The sequence below is a fragment of the Rhineura floridana genome, chromosome 6, assembly GCF_030035675.1.
Source record: "Rhineura floridana isolate rRhiFlo1 chromosome 6, rRhiFlo1.hap2, whole genome shotgun sequence".
NCBI classification, from domain to species: Eukaryota; Metazoa; Chordata; class Lepidosauria; order Squamata; family Rhineuridae; genus Rhineura; species Rhineura floridana.
The window spans coordinates 3,032,245-3,050,937 of record NC_084485.1 but is presented as its reverse complement, the minus strand read 5'-3'; the positions used below and the strand labels follow the sequence as shown (position 1 = coordinate 3,050,937).

At 45.5% G+C, this 18,693-nt stretch overlaps 1 protein-coding gene across 1 annotated transcript in view; it reads left to right on the top strand.

The window, feature by feature from the left end:
* The window catches only part of LOC133386947 (bactericidal permeability-increasing protein-like), a 33,031-nt gene extending 15,260 nt beyond the window's left edge, over positions 1-17,771 (top strand). The window contains exons 5-15 of the mRNA XM_061630767.1: positions 977-1,040; positions 3,920-3,983; positions 5,877-5,968; positions 8,058-8,234; positions 8,612-8,671; positions 10,807-10,974; positions 11,244-11,311; positions 11,888-11,930; positions 12,699-12,762; positions 14,030-14,106; positions 17,187-17,771. Of these exons, the coding sequence (XP_061486751.1) occupies positions 977-1,040; positions 3,920-3,983; positions 5,877-5,968; positions 8,058-8,234; positions 8,612-8,671; positions 10,807-10,974; positions 11,244-11,311; positions 11,888-11,930; positions 12,699-12,762; positions 14,030-14,106; positions 17,187-17,225 (916 nt within the window). The 3' untranslated portion in view covers positions 17,226-17,771. The remainder of the gene's footprint in view (positions 1-976; positions 1,041-3,919; positions 3,984-5,876; positions 5,969-8,057; positions 8,235-8,611; positions 8,672-10,806; positions 10,975-11,243; positions 11,312-11,887; positions 11,931-12,698; positions 12,763-14,029; positions 14,107-17,186) is intronic.
* Positions 17,772-18,693: the final 922 nt, after the last annotated feature.

The window sequence follows — 18,693 nt, the reverse complement described above, 5'->3', positions numbered from 1 at the left end:
TAGTCCACATGTTTGCTACCTCTGCGGACCAGTCTTGTGTGCTGTGAGCTTCTGTGGCTTTTCCTGATGCTGGATATATAACGAGATTGAATATGATATTGTAATCAATGCCAACTCTCTCCTTCTGTTTGTTCCACTCCCTCCCACATCACTCCCCATGCCTGGTTTCTCATTCTGTCTCTCTTTCTGCCACAGGATCCAAGCAGGGAGAGAGCGAAGGAGGGAGCAGGTGGGCAAGAGGCAGCGTGGCACAGAGTCCGGTGTGGCACAGCTGGGGCCCAACTTGAGCAAACAGTGACCAAAACAAGAGAATATGATTGGTTCTCTCTTCCCCCTCCCCCCTGTGTTCAGCTTATATACACTCTATATGGAAAGAACATTAACATTAATGTTATATTTCACTGGGAGGGGGCAAAATAGAACCGGTGACAGCAGAAGACAGTGGAAAGCAAATGGAAGGAACTGCCTGCCCGTTCAGCAGAATGAGATCAAACTGGCGCCAAAGAGCAAACTTCCTCCCTGGTCTTGAAGGGCCCTGAGGAGTAGCATTGTTTAGGGCAAGGCTTTAGTAAAGATCAATTTCAATCAGCATCAATCAGAATGAGGACTGGCACAGTGTTTGTGTAGCTTGAGGGTGATGAGCATTGCTCTGATTCAGGAAATCGGGCACTTGCTAAATCCATCTGTCTAGAAGTGCCTGGGGTCTCTCATCCCCACCACGGTCTGATGGCACATGCTTCACCCGCCTCTCCTCATGCCCATGGAGACACTTTTGCATTAAAAATGTGAGGAATGGGTGCAACAGGGAACTGGCCTTCCTCGCCTTTTGCTTCTTCCTCGGAGCACCTGAAACTGTTCTTAGTTTCTGGTATCTTCAAAGGGGCAAGAAATGCAGCCACTCTGGACAATGAAGGTGTTTCACTTGGTTGACATTGCTCAGTGACTGGACCCTCCCATTCTTCTCTCCCCTTCACAGCTGGCTGTACAATCTCTTCCGCAGAAAAATTGAGTCAGCCCTCAGAAGGACCATGGAAGGCCAGGTAAAGTCAGGGCACTGCGGGGCTTCTGGGGGTTCTTTCCTTCTCCCACCTCTCACACTGTCCTCACTTCTAAAATGAGGAAATTGGCATGCCTTGAAGTCCTGCTCCTTCTAAACAGCCCAGCTTTGTCCTGACTAGCTGCTGTTGCTCAGCAAGTGGAAAAGGCACTCTTCACATGCTCAAACAGGAGTTCATCTGGCAGTGCTGAGCTGGGCATCATTTGGAAGTGCAATATTGTTGTTTATTTATTTAGTTAGTTTTATTTCTTACATTGACTTTCCACCTTTCCTCCAAGGAGCCCAGTGTGTGTGTGTGTGTGTGTGTGTGTGTGTGTGTGTGTGTGTGTGTGTGTGTGTGTGTGTGTGTACATGGTTCTCCCCTCCCCATGAGTGGGGACTCAAACCCTGGTCTCCGAGGTCATGCTCCCCAAACCCTGTCCGTTACACCACACTGGCTCTTGATGACACAGTGTGCAGTCAGGATGCCCAGGGAAAGCCCTGAACACAATCCACAGTTTAAAACCCAACATACTCTTGCACAAAAGGGGCATGATCTATTCATTCATTGCTTGTTTGACAGCATAGTTGCCTCATAACCAGAGTTCTCTAGAAGGGTTAAAATGAAAGTCAGTGGAAGTTTAATCCCATATTCATTGCTTCACTGCAGAACTCTTTAAATGAGACGCAGCATGACATCCATCTGATTTTAATCAAAAGCAGGCAGACATTTATTAACTGATTTATTCCCCAGCACAAACAAAATGCCCAAGTACATTAAACAGTCTCCTCGCTCTGATATTTGCAAAGCTGAGTACTGCAAGTTGAGAGTTTACAATTTCCTAAACTCTGGAATAGCCTTTGAGGAATGATTCCTCCTAATTGAGGTGGACTCTCCCTTCTCACAAGCTCAAGGGGCAAGTTGACAACACAGCCAGTGGCTGTTCCGTGGTCTTTGGCATGTCAGAATCTTCCAGTAATTTGCTGTAATAGAGTCTACTCAGTAACACTACACAGAATGAGGATTTCAAAATAAATATTGCATCTTGATTCTCATCCAGGATCAGCCCACATGGATGTAAGACATGCTTGACACAGGCACATTAATTCCTTAAAAAGCAACAGCAAGACCATTTTGTCTGGGTGCGGTTTCACCTGAATCTGCAGACAGCTGTACAATTACTGTTTGACTGGAATACACCCAGCCACTCTGCTGATGGCGATGTCAGACCTTTTAAGACCACCCATGGCAAAGCGTTTCCATTGGACGCACTTTGGAGTCACAATGGGTTGACCAATCAAACAGTTTTGAAGTCAGTGTGAAAATGGATTGAAGGGAAACTGCATATGATCTCAAAAATCCCAGATTCTGAGTAAAAAGATGCAGAGTTTCACTGTTGTTGTGTCTACCTCTCCCCCAGATTCACAACCCAGAGGTGGAGATGCACTGAAGCCAGTAAAACTGCAAGTGTGTCCATACCCTAAGATAAGGTACCTGCTACCTTTTGGAGGGATACGACTGGGTCTTCTTAACTTGGTATCGACAGGTCCTGGTCCTTTTAGATTCTTGGTTAGGTAAAGGCAGAGGTGTTGATATGGATGACGGAAGTAAGGTGGCACTGATGCTGCTGGTGATAATGCCACAAAATGGATCCTGCCATGTCAATGCATCACCTTTTGGCTGGGAAATATTTGGACCTATTGGGGGATCCATATGAGGAATTTTCCATTACAGTGTCAAGTATAGAGTTGGCTGGCTCCTTCCTTCCATTCTACCCAGTTATGACAGAGTTTATTTCCTCCCCGTAAAGAAAATGCCCTACGCTGCTTGGTTGACCTCCTGTTGGTCATTTCAGGTTGTTTTATTGGCTAGGTACGCCAATGCCCGGCTCAGCATCCCATTATTTTCTGTATAACAGACCTTTTTATTTAGCCAATATTGTTAGCTGGTTTGAGTTTCACACCTCGGGGCAGAAATTAACATCCTTCAGTTTCACAGGCCTTTGCAAACTCAGTTAAGCAGAGCGTGTCCTTACAAACAATGTGACCTTCTGCTCTCTGCAAAAGCTGACAGGCTGGCAGTCTGTGCCAAGAGGTGTGGACAAGCTGCTTGCCGTGATTGCTACATGGCTGTCTGGCACCAGCTGCCAGGTCTCAGGGTGTGGAAAGGGCCTGAGTGGAAACTTCAGCATCACTCACACAACTGATTTGGCCACATTTGGCACCATCTAGTGGATGACAAAGGCTTGTGGCGCAGAGCTGTTGAAGTCAACCACACCCATAAAATGCCTCTGATGTGCAGGGCCAAAGACTGGGTTAACAACACACAGAGCAAGGTGTGTGGGGGATAATGGATGAGGGAGACCAGGGTTCAAATCCTCACTCACCTATGAAGCTCACTGGGTGACCTTGGGCTAGTCACAGTTTCTTAGTTTCTCAGTTTCTTAGCCTAACCGCACAGGGCTGCTGTGAGAGTAAAAATGTGTGTGAGGAGAGGACAATGTACCTTGAGCTCCTTGGAGAAAAGGTGGGATATAAATTGAATAAGCATATGAATGAATGAATGAATGAATGAATGAATGAATGAATGAATGAATGAATGAATGGCCAGGCTTGTGCTTGAATCACAAATAAGTGTTGCCTTACTGGATGAATCACACCATCCCAAGCATTCAGTCTCTGACACTTGCTAGTCACGTACCCATAAAGGCATCATGGTGGAAATCACCATCCACTGTTGTTTATGCTCAGCGTCTAGTGTCAGTACTCCAAAACTGACTGCACTGGATAACAAGGGTTGTGCCAATTTACAAGCATGTTGGCATGTGGCGCTTCTGCCAAGAGGCGGATTCATTTCTCTGGTCTTTCTTCTCTTTCTCTCAGGTCTGTAAGACGGTGACCAGCTCAATTAGCTCCAAGCTGCAGCCTTTTCTGCAGACTCTGCCAGGTAAGGGCACCTAATGCAGCAGAGACAAGGAACAAGCTCAGCTCCATTGGCAGGAGAAGAGGGTTTTCCAAGCAGACTGGGGCTCAACTTTCTGCACTCCTGGACCAGCTGGCTCCTCTGGCCTTGAACTGTACCCACAGTTTAGAGGACATCTCTGCTGGCCTTCCGTTGCGAGACAAAAATGCTCTTAGATTTTTGTCCAATATTTGTTCCGTAACACAACTTGTGGGGGGTGGGAAGAGATTTCCGTCAGAGCCTCCATCCTGACAGAGTGGCCACTTGTGCATTGCTAGAAAAGAGGGATCAGATTTACATAAAACTTACATATGCTCTTTTATGTATCACTGAACACTAAAGTCAGGATCATTCAGACCATGGTATTCCCGATCTCTATGTATGGATGTGAAAGTTGGACAGTGAAAAAAAGCTGATAAGAGAAAAATCAACTCATTTGAAATGTGGTGTTGGAGGAGAGCTTTGCGCATACCATGGACTGCGAAAAAGACCAATAATTGGGTGTTAGAACAAATTAAACCAGAACTGTCACTAGAAGCTAAAATGAGGAAACTGAGGTTATCAGACTTTGGACACATCATGAGAAGACCTGATTCACTAAAAAAAAGACAATAATGCTTGGAAAAACAGAAGGGAGTAGAAAAAGAGGAAGGCCAAACAAGAGATGGATTGATTCCCCAAAGGAAGCCACATACCTGAACTTACAATATCTGAGCAGGGAGGTTCATGACAGATGCTCTTGGAGGTCACTGACTCATAGGGTCGCCATAAGTCGTAATTGACTTGAAGGCATATAACAACAACAAAGATGCATATTTAGCAATAATGACCATAAATTTAAATAGAAATGCAATCCGTCTCAGCCTAGTGGGGAGGACTGCAACCAGGTGATCTGTGAGGCCTGCTCAATCGGCTTCCAGGTGCCAAATGAGGGTGGGCGGCTTCATGCCCCACTGTGCCCACTAGTCTCCATTCTTAGGGTTCTTTATCTGTAAACCAGAGTTGGGACTGAAGACCCCTCCAAAGAGGCACCTTCAAACAGAGGACTGTCCTCTCTGAAGTGGGACAAACGGCCACCCTCCTTCCTGCCCAGAATTTAGACAGATTCTTTCATGCCATCTCCAAAGCCTCTCCTACCTACCCAAAGGATGTAGGTGAATCTGTAGTTTTGAGAGACAGAGAGAAAGAAAGTTGACCAGGTCTCCCAGTTGTCGGAGAGGGTTTGCACCCAGTTTGCTGTCTTTCCCTTCGTCCCTTAGGCAGCATGATTTGGCTGCCTGCGCTTCGGTTGGCTGACTGCTTGGTTTCCACAAAGCTAAGAACTTAGTTTTGACTTTTTAGTGTCACACTGTGAGTCCCTTTGGTCACTTGTCAAAAAACCAGGAGTATCTATTTTTCTCCGTCAAATATTTGTCGTCACCCTAAAGGACAATGTCCCTTTGCTGTAAGGAGGGAGGAAAAAATCAATTTAGTTCCCATTTAAAGGTGAACTTTCCTAATTTGCGCTTTCCAAAACAAGATGTGAACCGAAACACAGCTAACCGTCAAAGTGCGCATGTCTGCACATTTTTGCAATGCACTTCTCCAGCCAGTGAGGTGTACAGAAATGCCTATACTCCAGTAAAGTGTACATAAACGCTCATTTATTAGTGAAACCAACAACAGAAATGCATCTTGTCAGGGGAAATTGCTTGCAAACCTATCTTTGCATGAATGTGTATATTTGAAGAACTGTCCACTAAAATGGTGATGAATTTTCATGAGGACTTAAGCCCACAAACTGCTGTGGAAATTTAGGGAAACTGAAGCGGATGGCTTCATCCAGCCCTGTTTGTCGTTACCCCAAATAATCGGTTCTCTTTGCTTTCTTTTTCCCAGTCACAGCAAAACTTGACAAGGTGGCCGGGATCGATTATTCCCTGGTTGGGCCTCCTGTTGCTACCCAGGATTCCTTGGACCTGGACCTGAAGGTAGGAGAAAGGAGGGAGGGAGGGAGCCGGGAGGACAAAGGCCACGGGTCACGGCCAGGTTGCCTCTCAGAGGTGTCCGTGATGGGTAGGAATCTGCCAGCTGCCTCCCTTCCCTTCTCCCTAAAACATCCGGCCCTTAGCTAGATTGTAAGCCTCGGGGCAAGGCCTGTTTTCTCTCTTTGGGGTGATTTCATGAATACATGTAACATACTCAACAACAAGGAGAAGAAATTGGGGAGATGGGGTGTCATGATTAGAGCTTGAAAGTAACTAGTTACAAGTAACGAATTACTTGTAATTCATTACTTTTTTGAGTAATGAGTGGGTAATTCCTTTACATTTTGATTGTAATAGAACTAGGAGTAATTTTACTACTTTTGTGGAGTAATTGTAACATTTCCAGAATTACTTTTGGGCATTACTTGGGGGGGGAGCAGGGGACGTCTTCAGCTCCTCTGATTTGTGGATGAAAATCATGTGCCCCAAACTGGACTTCTGTGCAGAGTCGCTCTTTCCTCATGCTCTGTGGATGGGTAGGAGGTGACGAGGGAGGAGGTGGAGAGTGAGACGGGGTAGAGTGAAGAAAACAATTATTTTAAAAAATGGATAGTGGTGGTGAAGAATGGAGTGGAGGGAAAAAGGATCCGGAGGCCAAGAACATGGATAAAGGAGGAGAAGGAGGCAGCAGCAGAATGGAGATAAAGAACTGTGGAGGTGAAAGATAACAATGTGTGTGTGTGTGTGTGAGAGAGAGAGAGAGAGAGAGAATACTGTGTTTGCACTTGGCCCACAAAGTGGCCTCCACACCCTCTCTGGCTACTGTGCTGCATTTGCAATATTTTAACTTTTTTGCATCTCAGGTGAAAATGTTTGCTTGAGTGAGTGTCCCTTAGTTGGTGGCAGGGCAGGGTCTGGGAGGTGGTTAAGTGAGAGAGATTATGCTGGCTGGCTGAGGGGGGGGGTTGCACTGGATTTGACGTGCAAAGATCTGAGTAGTGGCCACAGCCTCCCTCCCCACTACCCTTACGAGCAGAGAGACCACCATTGCTATCTTATGGATAAAAAGAACTATTCTACTACCTCTGTATGTGTGTGTTTATTTTTAATGTTGCTTTAGGCTACTTAGATGTGCAGCAGCCAAGGCCAGCACCTTGTAGACGTTTTTTAAAGTAACTGAAATGTAATTGTAGTGATTACTTTGGAGGAACTGTAAAGTAATCAGTTACTTTCAGAGCAATTATAACCGTAACAGTAATTACTACTTTTTGGGCCATGTAACTGGAACTGTAATTTATTACTTTTTAAAAGTAATCTTCCAAGCTCTGCTCATGATAAAACAAGGGATAATTTCTTCATTATTTGGGGGGGGCGGTGGGGGGGGAAGATTGCCTGCTGTGCCAAAAACAAATGTGGGAATCCTTTGGTTGACAAGTAACTCAGGTCTACACATGCAGCAGCAGAATGAAGCAGAAATGGGATGCTTGAGTCCTGAGATGGCAGAATGATGGATCCAGATGCTGATTTAAAAACAAAAACAAAACCCACCTTTCACCATATAGGACTTAGAGCAGTTTACAACAAGAGGAATATTCCATTGCTCTACTTTAGTGAGCAAATGGGGGAGAATTATGTAATCCCGCCTTACCCGCCATGCAGAAAGCTAGCACAGGAGGGAGACAGCAGACTAGAACCTTTCTTCCTGATTTACTAGCTTTCACCTTGCAGGGAATGCAGGTGGGCTGGCCTATGAGGGACAGCATTTAGAAATGCCAGCCTCCTCAAGTGAGACAGTCCACGCTACCCCCTTGTGGTTCTGACACCATAGTCGGTTGCACATGTCAACTGCTCAGCATCTTGTAGGGCCAATGCTACCGTGGCTAGGGAACGTGTTTAGAGCTTTGCCTCAGAGCGTGTGGGGCCCCGTTGGGCTCCCCCAGCCAGGTGATGCTTGCAGGGGGGGCTCTTCCGTTCCCAGTTTGGAGGGGCTTGTCCTCTCTCTTTCCTGGTTGGTAAGCCCAACAGCATTGGAATGGACCACATTGTCTTCTTGAAACAATGCCCTTCTTATCAAAATTTCCTTCCCCTTCAGGGTGAATTCTTTTCCCTCGCCCATCGCTCTGCTGCTCCTTTCCAACCACCTGCACTGGCTTTCCCTGTCGATCATGACCGCATGCTTTATTTTGGGATCTCCAGTTACTTCTTCAACACGGCGGGCCTCGTGTACCACAGCGCAGGAGCCCTGACCTTTTCCATCACCGACGACATGGTAAGGAGGGCTGGTTGGAGCTGGGCCTGCAGAGCACAGCCGTCTCTAGCTTCTTTCAACCCAGAAGACAATATTAGCCTTTAGATGTCCCACCATTGATCCCAGGCTTGGACAGCAGGTTGAGTTTTCAGCTAAGACCTGCTGCCCTGCGGTTCCTGCTGGGAGGAAGGGCAGGATATAAATCAAGCAAGCAAGCAAGCAAGCAAGCAAGCAAGAAAGAAAGAAAGAAAGAAAGAAAGAAAGAAAGAAAGAAAGAAAGAAAGAAGGAGGAGAAGATTTAGTGAGGGCTGATCTTTCTGACCTCTGTCTTCTGTTTTTCCAAATTCTGATTCATCATATCTCATCATTCCCGGCACGACTCCTTTCTCCTGCTGCAGGTTCCAAAGGAGTCTAAAATCCGGCTGTGCACCAAGTTCTTTGGGGCCTTTCTTCCACAGGTGAGCAGCCCTTGGCACTAAGTGACTTAAAGGACCGTGCTGCAGCTCCGCGGCAGAGCAGCTGCCTTGCATGCAGAAGGTCCTGGGGTCAGTCCCCGTGGCGTCTCCAGGGAGGGCTGCGAGAGGCTCTTGCCTGAAATCCTGCAGAGCTGCTGCCAGTCAGTGTAGACAATACTGAGGTAGATGGACCAAGGGTCTCGCTCGATGTAAGGCAAGCTTCCTCTGTTCCTAGATTCCATTTTTGAAAAAGAGGGTGGGGTGTATTCCTGAATGATTTGGAGGAGTAAGTCTGGGCAGTTTTCCAATTTGCAATTCCTTAAGTGACGAGAAAACGAAATCAACTTTGGCCTCCAGGGTCACACTTAAGACGGAACAGAGGACACAGTTCTGTTGCAAACATGTGACAATGAAGTTTGTTTGTTTTGTGCTGGGTGGGAATGAGGAGAAGCCAACCATTTTCTTAACTGTGTTGCTGCTATTATTATTATTATTATTATTATTATTATTATTGATTACATAAAGGAAGCCACAGACCTGAACTGACAAGATCTGAACAGGGTGGCTCATGACAGGTGCTATTGGAGGTCGCTGATTCATGGGGTCGCCATAAGTCATAATCGACTTGAAGGCACATAACAACAATTATTGTTATTGTTGTTGTTGTTGTTGTTGTTGTTATTATTATTATTATTGCTGTGCTGCTGCTATTTCTACAAATACCTTTCAGAATTATTGTTAACCTGGACCCTAAGGCTAACAAACTGCTTTTCTCCCAAACATGTGTCTGGGCAAAAAGGGTGTTTTGCAAGAGGATCCATAGTGTGTCTTAAATGTCACAACAGTGGCACCCTCGTGAATGCATCCCAGCACCCTCCCCACTGTATGAGGGCAGTGACATCATCCCAAGGGAGGGAGGGACAGAGGGGGCACCATGTTGCAGAGGAGCAAAATTAGATATTTGAGTGTCTGAGTGAACTTTGTGTGTTTGAATCTTTGCTAAAGATTACACCTTCCCTGGAATTAGTCAGACAGAGACTTTAAGCTTTAAAATGAGAAATAACTACTTTATTCTGGAAGTACATACATGATAGGAAAGAGTCCTATATCTAACTAACTAGCTAAGTTGGAGATGCAAACACTAAGCCTAGTGTTTGCCCTCATGCTTGGAGGAGAGAGACAGACAAAGAGAATATTCTGCTCTCCCTCTCAAAAGAAAGGAGAAGGAAGGAGACCCGAAGATGTGGTCAACATCCTAAGCCAGCCTTTCCCAACCAGTGTGCCTCCAGATGTTGTTGGTCCACAACTCCCATCTTTCCTGACCATTGGCAATGCTGGCTGAGGCTGATGGGAGTTGTGGTCCAACAACATCTGGAGGCACACTGGTTGAAAAATGCTGTCCTAAGCATATCAGTCTAGCAGGAAGGGAGAGTCAGCAGGAGATCAAAGGACAGGTATTAGCAATCAGGAGGTCTCCTCTCTAGCTACCCTTTTAACCCCATGCAGCCTCAACCCACGAGTTCGAGTTGAACCACATATTCCAACACAGTGTTCCTGATGTAGCCTGTGCTGGGGACCCCAGAAGTGTTATTAAGGTGCACGGTGGGGTGGAGGAGGACTCTAGGCAGTCCAACATTGAATGTTTAAAAGATGTTTGCTTTTAAGGTATTTTAAATATGTTTTTAGTGTTTTATCTCTTGTTTGCCACCCTGGAATCCTTTTGGAAGGGCAGGATATAAATGTAGTCATAAATTGAGTAATAATAAATAAATAAAATAAAAAATTGGGATTACAGCTGTAGAGAGTTGTAGATAAACTGGTATTTTTCTAGACACACAGACATCATTTGGGGTGTCAGACTGAACTTTTAATTTTAATGGAGAGAAAACAAGAATGTTACTCCACAAACCTTTAGGTGAGGCTGGACTAACAAATTGTTGGGACAGGAATGTTTTTTCTCAGAGAATCAGGTCTTCAAGAGCACAGAATGAACCAGCCAGGTCCTGCTTGCGGGGTTCCCATTGGGGTGTCTGGCTGGCCACTGTGAGAACAGGATGCTGGATTAGATGGACCATTGGCCTGATTGAGCAGCCAGGCTCCTCTTACGTTCTTACGCTGTCTTTCCCCTTTGTGCCCAGCTGGAAAAGCTGTACCCCAACATGCTCATGAAGCTCCAGGTTTCGCCTCCTTCTGCCCTGTCTCTGACTATTGCGCCTGGAGTCCTGTCGCTGAGTCCAACGGTCGATATCCAAGCTTTTGCCATCCTGCCTAACTCTTCTCTGGCTCCCCTCTTTGTACTTAACGTGGTAAGTTCCACAAGTTGGCCCTCAGTGCTGGCCCGCCACTGATCAACAGAGTAGGCATTTTGGGTCCCGTCCAATCTCGCCATTGCCCCAAGCCTTCTCCATCTCCTCCTGGGTTTTTTATTGTTTATGGATGTCCATTTCTCCCTCCTCCAATCTTTATTCACAGAAGCTTTTCTTGTGTCTTGTGTTTCGCAAACAGACGTATCTTTTCAGAGTTCTGCTTCATTCTGTTTGCAAAGCAGACTCAACCGCCTTCTCTTTCATTTCAGTCAACCACCATTTCAGCCAATGTTACTGTTGACTCTACCAAGATTTTTGGGTCCCTGAAGCTTGGCAGGTAAGAAATAGTGAAGGAGTTCTCTGCATTGGCATTTCACCACCTTCATATCCCAAAACATGTTTGCTTGATTAGAGGCACCAAATGTCATTATTTGGATATTGCTCAAAAAAAACACTTGACTTAGTTCTTGCTTGACATGCCAAGTGGAGTATGGGTATTGAGATCTGGCTTGTACTACACCAGCCTTTCCCAACTAGTGGGCCACCAGATGTTGTTGGACCACAACTCCCATCAGCCTCAGTCAGCATTGCCAATGGTCAGGAAAGATGGGAATTGTGGTCCAACAACATCTGGTGGCACACTGGTTGGGAAAGGCTGTACTACACTATACATTTGTTATATACAGGGTGTTATTGCTATGGTAACTTCCAGCCAAAATGTCCCCCCAGGCAGCCAGTCAATAAGGGTGGCTGGGGAAAGGGTCATTACCAGCCATTACAGCGTGGCTTGTTACACTGACTTGGCTTAACTCATCTTGCATTGGCTCCTCATAGGTCAAGAAGGGCAGTTGTTGTTCTCCTAAGGCAAAACCCCTCCCCCAAATTGCTCCCTCTTTCCTTTATCTTCATGTAGGCTGCAGCTGTCCTTGAAGCACTCGGATGTCGGGCCCTTCTCCGTAAGTCCTTCTTGGTGCCCTAGACTGCTTGACTCTGTGGCCTTGAGTGGCCTCCAAGGGTTCCATGGGCACAGCTAGAAGTGCCAGCTCTCCTTCTGAGCAGCCAAAGGGCCAGAGACGTTTTGCCCTTTCCTTTCGGCCCATTCTCCCAGTGCCCCCCACGGAATGATCTGGTGCAGTGAGGAATGGGCAAATCTGTCCGTTCCAATTCCTCTTCGCTTCTCATGTTCTCAGTCTGAAGTTCCGTTCTCCACATTACTTTGTGATATATTTATTTATTGAAAAGGCCTCATGAAATTTTGTCGGCATTTTGGTGCTCCTTTCTCCTCCCTAATACACGTGTTTTCTTCTCCATGTCTCCCTGAATGTAAGGCATTTTTCTGTTTTTTCACTCCTGTGTGTGCCTGCCCCTCAGGTACACGTTTTTGTACACATTGAAAAGCACAGCTTTTGAAGTCTTAAGTGCATTTCAGTTTGCATATTGTTTCAGGAAGTGTGAATTCAGTAGGGTCGCATTAAAATGCAAACTGAGCAAACGTTGTCGCCCATCCCTAAGTGACCCACAGGCAGGAATGCTTTCCCATTCCTCTTGGGGGCTTCTACCCATTGACTGGGAATTGCTCAATGTGTACGCCTGTTGGGGGCACAGACCAAGGCAGATGCAGGAGGTCCTGGTTCAAGGCAGAAGGAGGGGGGGCGATTAGAGGACTCCCCCTCCCAACCTTTTAACCTTGATTTCCCATTCCTGGTTTCCCCCTCAATGCCCAGGTACAATTAAAGGAAGACCTCCTGAACTACTACGCTGCAAGCATCCTGATCCCTCAAATTAATGGTAAGGACCAGCCTCATTGCTGCGCAAAGTGCTTACGTATCACCTGTTTCTCATTCATCATCCCAACAGCTCTGTGAAGGAGGCAGAAATGAAGACTTAATTTTGGCTTTCCACAAAGTCTCAGGCTGAGGTTGGAGTCCAATGCAATCACCCAGCAGACATCACTGAGGATTGCAATGCCCATTTCCAGAAGACAACAAAAGCCCTTCCATTTGCAACTCGGATTTGGAGAGGAGGGTGCAGGCTGTGGAGAAGAGGGCAGAGGGGAGAGCACATGAGATGCTCTCTTGGGCTATGCTCAACGTAGCGCTGGCTAAGGAGATTGCTCTGTCCGTGCAAGCACTTTTGCCCGAGGGAACAATCTCCCCTCTCCTTTCCTGCCTCCGCACCCAGAACCTGTTCTGGGGCTGCTCCTGACTTACTGGAACAGATTTTGGGAGGGTGCAGGGGGCATGTGGGGGTAAAATCCTGTTGTGTTAGTGGGGTCCATTGTGCTGGCTTCCACTAGCACCATAAGTTAGTTTATATTTATTTATTTATATCCCACCCTTCCTCCCAGCAGGAGCCCAGGGTGGCAAACAAAAGCAATAAAAACACTTTAAAACATCATAAAAAGACTTTAAAATACATTAAAACAAAACATCTTTTAAAACATTTTTTTTAATTTTTTTAAAAACTTGAACATGCAAATTCTTGAACATGCAAACTTGAACATGGCGCGCAGGAGACCCTCCACAGTGTTAATGCACGGTGACTGGGAGATGCAAGAGAAGATTACAAGAAATAACAGGCTTGGTTAATGAGCCTTTTTGGGATCCCTGTTCAGTCTGGAGGGGGAAACAGTGGGGAAAGGTACCATGACCCGTTTGTGACTTCAGAAAATGTGTAAAAAATTCTGACTTCAGAAAAAGGTATAAAGTTGTGCAATTTGCAGAATGTATTTCATCGCATTTTTGCATTTTTGCATGTTCTTGCACTCGGGTCCTGCTTGCGGGCTTCCCCCAGGCACCTGGTTGGCCACTGTGAGAACAGGATGCTGGACTAGATGGGCCACTGGCCTGATCCAGCAGGCTCTTCTTATGTTCTTATGTTCTTATGCATTTGGCTTTTCTTCTAATAGAGTTGGGGCAAATTAGAGGAAAGAAAGGCACAAATCTGAAATGGAGACTGCCATCACCCCGCACCCACCCTGGATGCGCTCTGCTGCCATTGACCAATGCCCCACTTGCTCCCTCACTTGCTTCCCTCTGTGAATTTTGTCTTCCAGCCCGACTGGCTGAGGGATGCCCTTTTCCTCTCCCAAATCAGGTGAAGCTCTCCAAAGTCATCCTCAAGACTCAACAGGTGGGTGATTCATTAGCGCGGTTACAAAAGCACCTGGAGATGATCAGGGAAACTTCCCTCATTTCAGTGCTAAAAGTGAACTGCAGAAAAGGCTCCCCTGAAAAAGTAGTTAAAGCCCCCGTTGCTGTTGTCCTCAGGTGCACAAGCAGGAAAGGCGAGTAAAAAAAATGTAAATGTACTGCCTTCAAGTCAATTCCGACTTATGGCGACCCTCTGAATAAGGTTTTCATGGTAAGCAGAATTCAGAGCTGGTTTATTATTGCCTCCCTCTGAGGCTGAGAGACAGTGACTGGCCCAAGGACACCCAGGGAGCTACGTGACTGTGTGGGGATTCGAACCCAGGTCTCCCAGGTCGTAGACCAACACCTTAACCACTACACCACAAAATTATGCATGGTGTGGAGAGACTGGATAGAGAAAAACTTTTCTCCCCCTTTCATAATCCCGGAACTCGTGAGGCTGAACGTTGGAAGATTCAGGACAGACGAAATAAAGTACTTCTTCATTCAGGGCATAGTTAAACTGAGGGATTTGCAACCACAAGAAGTTGTGATGGCTGCTAACTTGGATGGTGTTTAAAGAGGATTAGACACATTTGTGGAGGAGAAGGCTGTCAACAGCTGTGGCTGTGCTCTGAATATCAGTTGCTAGGATTTGCAAGTGGAGAGAGTGTTGTTGCACTCAGGTCCTGCTTATGGGCTTCCCGTTAGGGCACTACAACAGGTTGTCCACTGTGAAAACAGGATGCTGCTCTAGATGGGCCCTCTTGGGCATGATCCACCGGGCTCCTCTTGCATCTTAGCTGTACCTGTACTGCACTTTTCCCAAGAGGCTGTAATGCACAGTGTCATAGGTATATATCAGTATCCCTTGCAACATTGCAAAACACGCTGGGAGAAGAATCCCACCATGTGTGGAGTGGAAACATTCCCTAACTGAAATTAAATGGAAAAATCACAGAAACTAAATCCAAGCTAAAGGGGCCATTTAGGTGTGCTGTTTTAGGTGGGTAAAACTGAACGTACTTTCAGTGTGGCTTCCCAACAGATTAGGTTTTTTATGTGTTGCCTCAGGGGCACAAACTCCAAGAAAGCCCCATTTGGAATGAGAGGCTGGGACATGATATGGCACATCATCTGCTGAATCTGATCTCTGTGGCGTTCACTTATCCCAGAGAGTGAGCAGACGTTTACCATGCCTGAATTTCTGTTTGGGGAGTTGTGAGAGGCTGGCCAAATTCTTCTCACTTCATTTTTGAATGCTACAAAGGGCAGGTTCCTCAGAAGCAATCTCTACATGGCAATGATTGTGCTCGCTCTCAGCTTAAAAGCTGAACATGTCTTGTCTTTAAAATGGTTTAAATATGATTTTAGTATTTTTGTTTGCTGCCCTGGGCCACTTCTGGGAGGGGAGCCAGGATATTATTGTTGTTGTTGTTAGTAGTAGTAGTAATAATATTTAACTATAACTAACTAATATCCCGTCCTTCCTCCCAGTAGTAGCCCATGACAGCAAACAAAAGTACTAAAAACACTCTAAAACATCATAAAAACAGACTTTAAAATATATTAAAACAAACTCTTTTTTAAAAAAGCTTTAAAAACATATTAAAAAGCAATTCCAACACAGATGCAGACTGGGATAAGGTCGCAGAGCTTGGAAAAGTTACTTTTTTGAACTACGACTCCCATCAGCCCCAGCCATTATGGCCACTGGATTGGGCTGATGGGAGCTGTAGTTCAAAAAAGTAACTTTTCCAAGCTCTGCGGCTTGTTGAAAGAGGAAGGTCTTCAGTAGATGCCAAAAAGATAACAGAGATGGTGCCTGTCTAATATTTAAGGGGAGGGTATTATTATTTTTATCATTATTAGCAAAAACAACACTGTTGCACCTATTAAAACTAGGGATAGAGAATCTGCCAGTTGCTCTCCATTTTGCCTTTTCCCAAGTCCTGTTCACTTCATTTCCACGTACAGTATGTTTATGTGGAGCTTGCTTTTTGGTTTTGTCTTTCTTTTGTTAAAGTCCATGTGAAGGTTTGTATACATTTTTGTACACAAATTTCTCCTAATAGAATACATTATTCTCAATAATACATTCATTTTTGCAAGCACCTTTCACAAATGAACACATTTTTGCGTGCATTCTTTGGTTGAAGAAGTGCATTGCAAAACTCAGAGAAATGGGGATTTAAAAGGAGAGATGTGTTTCAGTTTACATATTGGTTTGGAAAGTATGAATTTGTATTAAAATGCAAAGCAAACAAATATATCTCCCATTTTTAATTAAAATTGAGATTCAGCTCAGTTGGGAGGGGGAGGAGAAAATAATTTGCCATATTATTCACATCCTTGGCACACACCCAAAAGCATCTTGGACATTCTCCCAGAGCTTAAAACAAAAACAACCTGTGAGATGAGAAGAACTGGGAACCCTTAGGTGTGAGGTTTTATTTGTTGATTTAAACCTTTTTTTTACTTTGCTCTTCAGCCAAAAGACTCCCAGAGTGACTCACGTAAGATCATCAACAACAAAAAAGCAGTTCCTGCCCATAGGCTTAGAATCTAAAACATACAACACAAAAGGAAAAGGGGATGAGGAGGGAAGAGCAAAAGAAAGTCAGGCACCAGTTTTTCCAAGCTTCAAAGTCCTTATAATGAACAGCTTGAATGGAAATAGTTGAGGAAGAGGAGAAGTCAAGAGGGGCTGTTGAGTCAATGCAGTGGGTCTGCAGTTGCATCTTTCCCTCTACTGCAGCTGGGCAGAATGGCTGCTGCTAAGATGACTAGATTCTCCACCACTGCTCTTTACATTAATAGGGAAGAATCTGGACTGGCGTAGAGAGGAATGAATAAGCCGGCTGGCAGGAGATATGTGCTGCCCCAATGCACAGCTGAGGTCTACTGCACTTCCCTTCCATCTTGCACTTGAGATGCAATCAGGATTCATATACCCAAATTAAAAGTGTGTGGCTTCTTTGCCTACAGAAATGCAGACATGGCTGGAGGACAGGGTTTTGTTGTTCTCTTGTCTGCCAGAAGGAAACATTGCTAGGGTTTTGCCTTCTGATCTCTCCCCAGGACTTCCTGCTCATTGGAGCAGATGTTCGCTATGGTTAGAGATGACACAGAAGACAAGAAGAGAAGCTGAGTGGCCGAGATGCAGTGAAGAATGTCACTCTCCCTTCTGTTTCTGCAGCTTGGTCTCGTGGTGGGGGGTGGAAGCACTCAGGAAGGGGCTCACTAACTCCTTCTCCTTATTTGCTGTGCTGTCATTTTTGTCCCTCAACTTTCCTTAAATGAAATCTCTGTGGTTCAAGACCTGTTGACCTCCAAATGCCTTCTGCTAAGGACAAAGGACAGGAAATGGTCCTTGCCTCCTTCTTGCTCAAGGCCCTGTTGAGTGTTCTAGCGCTAGAGTGGTACAGTAGAAAGCCTTCAGTTTCTTCATAATGTTGTTGTTATGTGCCTTCAAGTCGATTACGACTTATGGCAACCCTATGAATCTGCGACCTCCAATAGCATCTGTCGTGAACTGCCCTGTTCAGATCTTGTAAGTTCAGGTCTGTGGCTTCCTTGATGGAAAGGAATCAATCCATCTCTTGTTTGGCCTTCATCTTTTTCTACTCTTAATAAATAAATACTTCATAATAAATAAAACATATTGCTAGGTGCATTCCAAGACTCCAAGCAATGAGCTTTCAGTGGTGTGGTGCCTTATTAGGTTTGGTTTCCTTTGAAAGAGGCCGCTGGAGCCTTACTTCTAAAATATTACATGCATGCAGATTGAGCGTAGGTGGAGGCACAACATTAAAGTCACTCCAGCAGTTAGTCCAAGAACAGGTTCAGTGGAGGGCAACAAAGATGATCAGGGGACTGGAAACAAAGCCCTATGAGGAGAGACTGAAAGAACTGGGCATGTTTAGCCTGGAGAAGAGAAGACTGAGGGGAGATATGATAGCACTCTTCAAGTACATGAAAGGTTGTCACACAGAGGAGGGCCGGGATCTCTTCTCGATCGTCCCAGAGTGCAGGACACGGAATAATGGGCTCAAGTTGCAAGAAGCCAGATTTCGGACATCAGGAAAAACTTCCTAACTGTTAGAGCCATACGACAATGGAACCAATTACCTAGAGAGGTAGTGGGCTCTCTGACACTGGAGGCCTTCAAGAGGCAGCTGGACAGCCATCTGTCTGGAATACTTTGATTTGGATTCCTGCATTGAGCAGGGGTTGGACTTGATGGACTTATAGGCCCCTTCCAACTCTACTATTCTATGAACACCTGCTGTTCCCCCCTCCAAGAGCCTCTCAGGAAACAGCCAGAACCTCCAGGTGCATCTTCTGCATTTATTTATTTATTTATTTCATTTCATTTCTAGACCACCCATAGCTAGTAGCTCTCTGGGCGGTGTACAAAACTGGATTAAAATACAATAATATAATAAAATCAATGACACATAGCAGCAAGTTAACTAACAAAGTTAAACGTAAAAACATTAAAATGCCTGGGAGTATAGCCAAGTCTTAACCTGGCGCCTAAAAGAAAGTACCGTAGGCGCCAGGCGTATCTCCTCAGGTAAGCTGT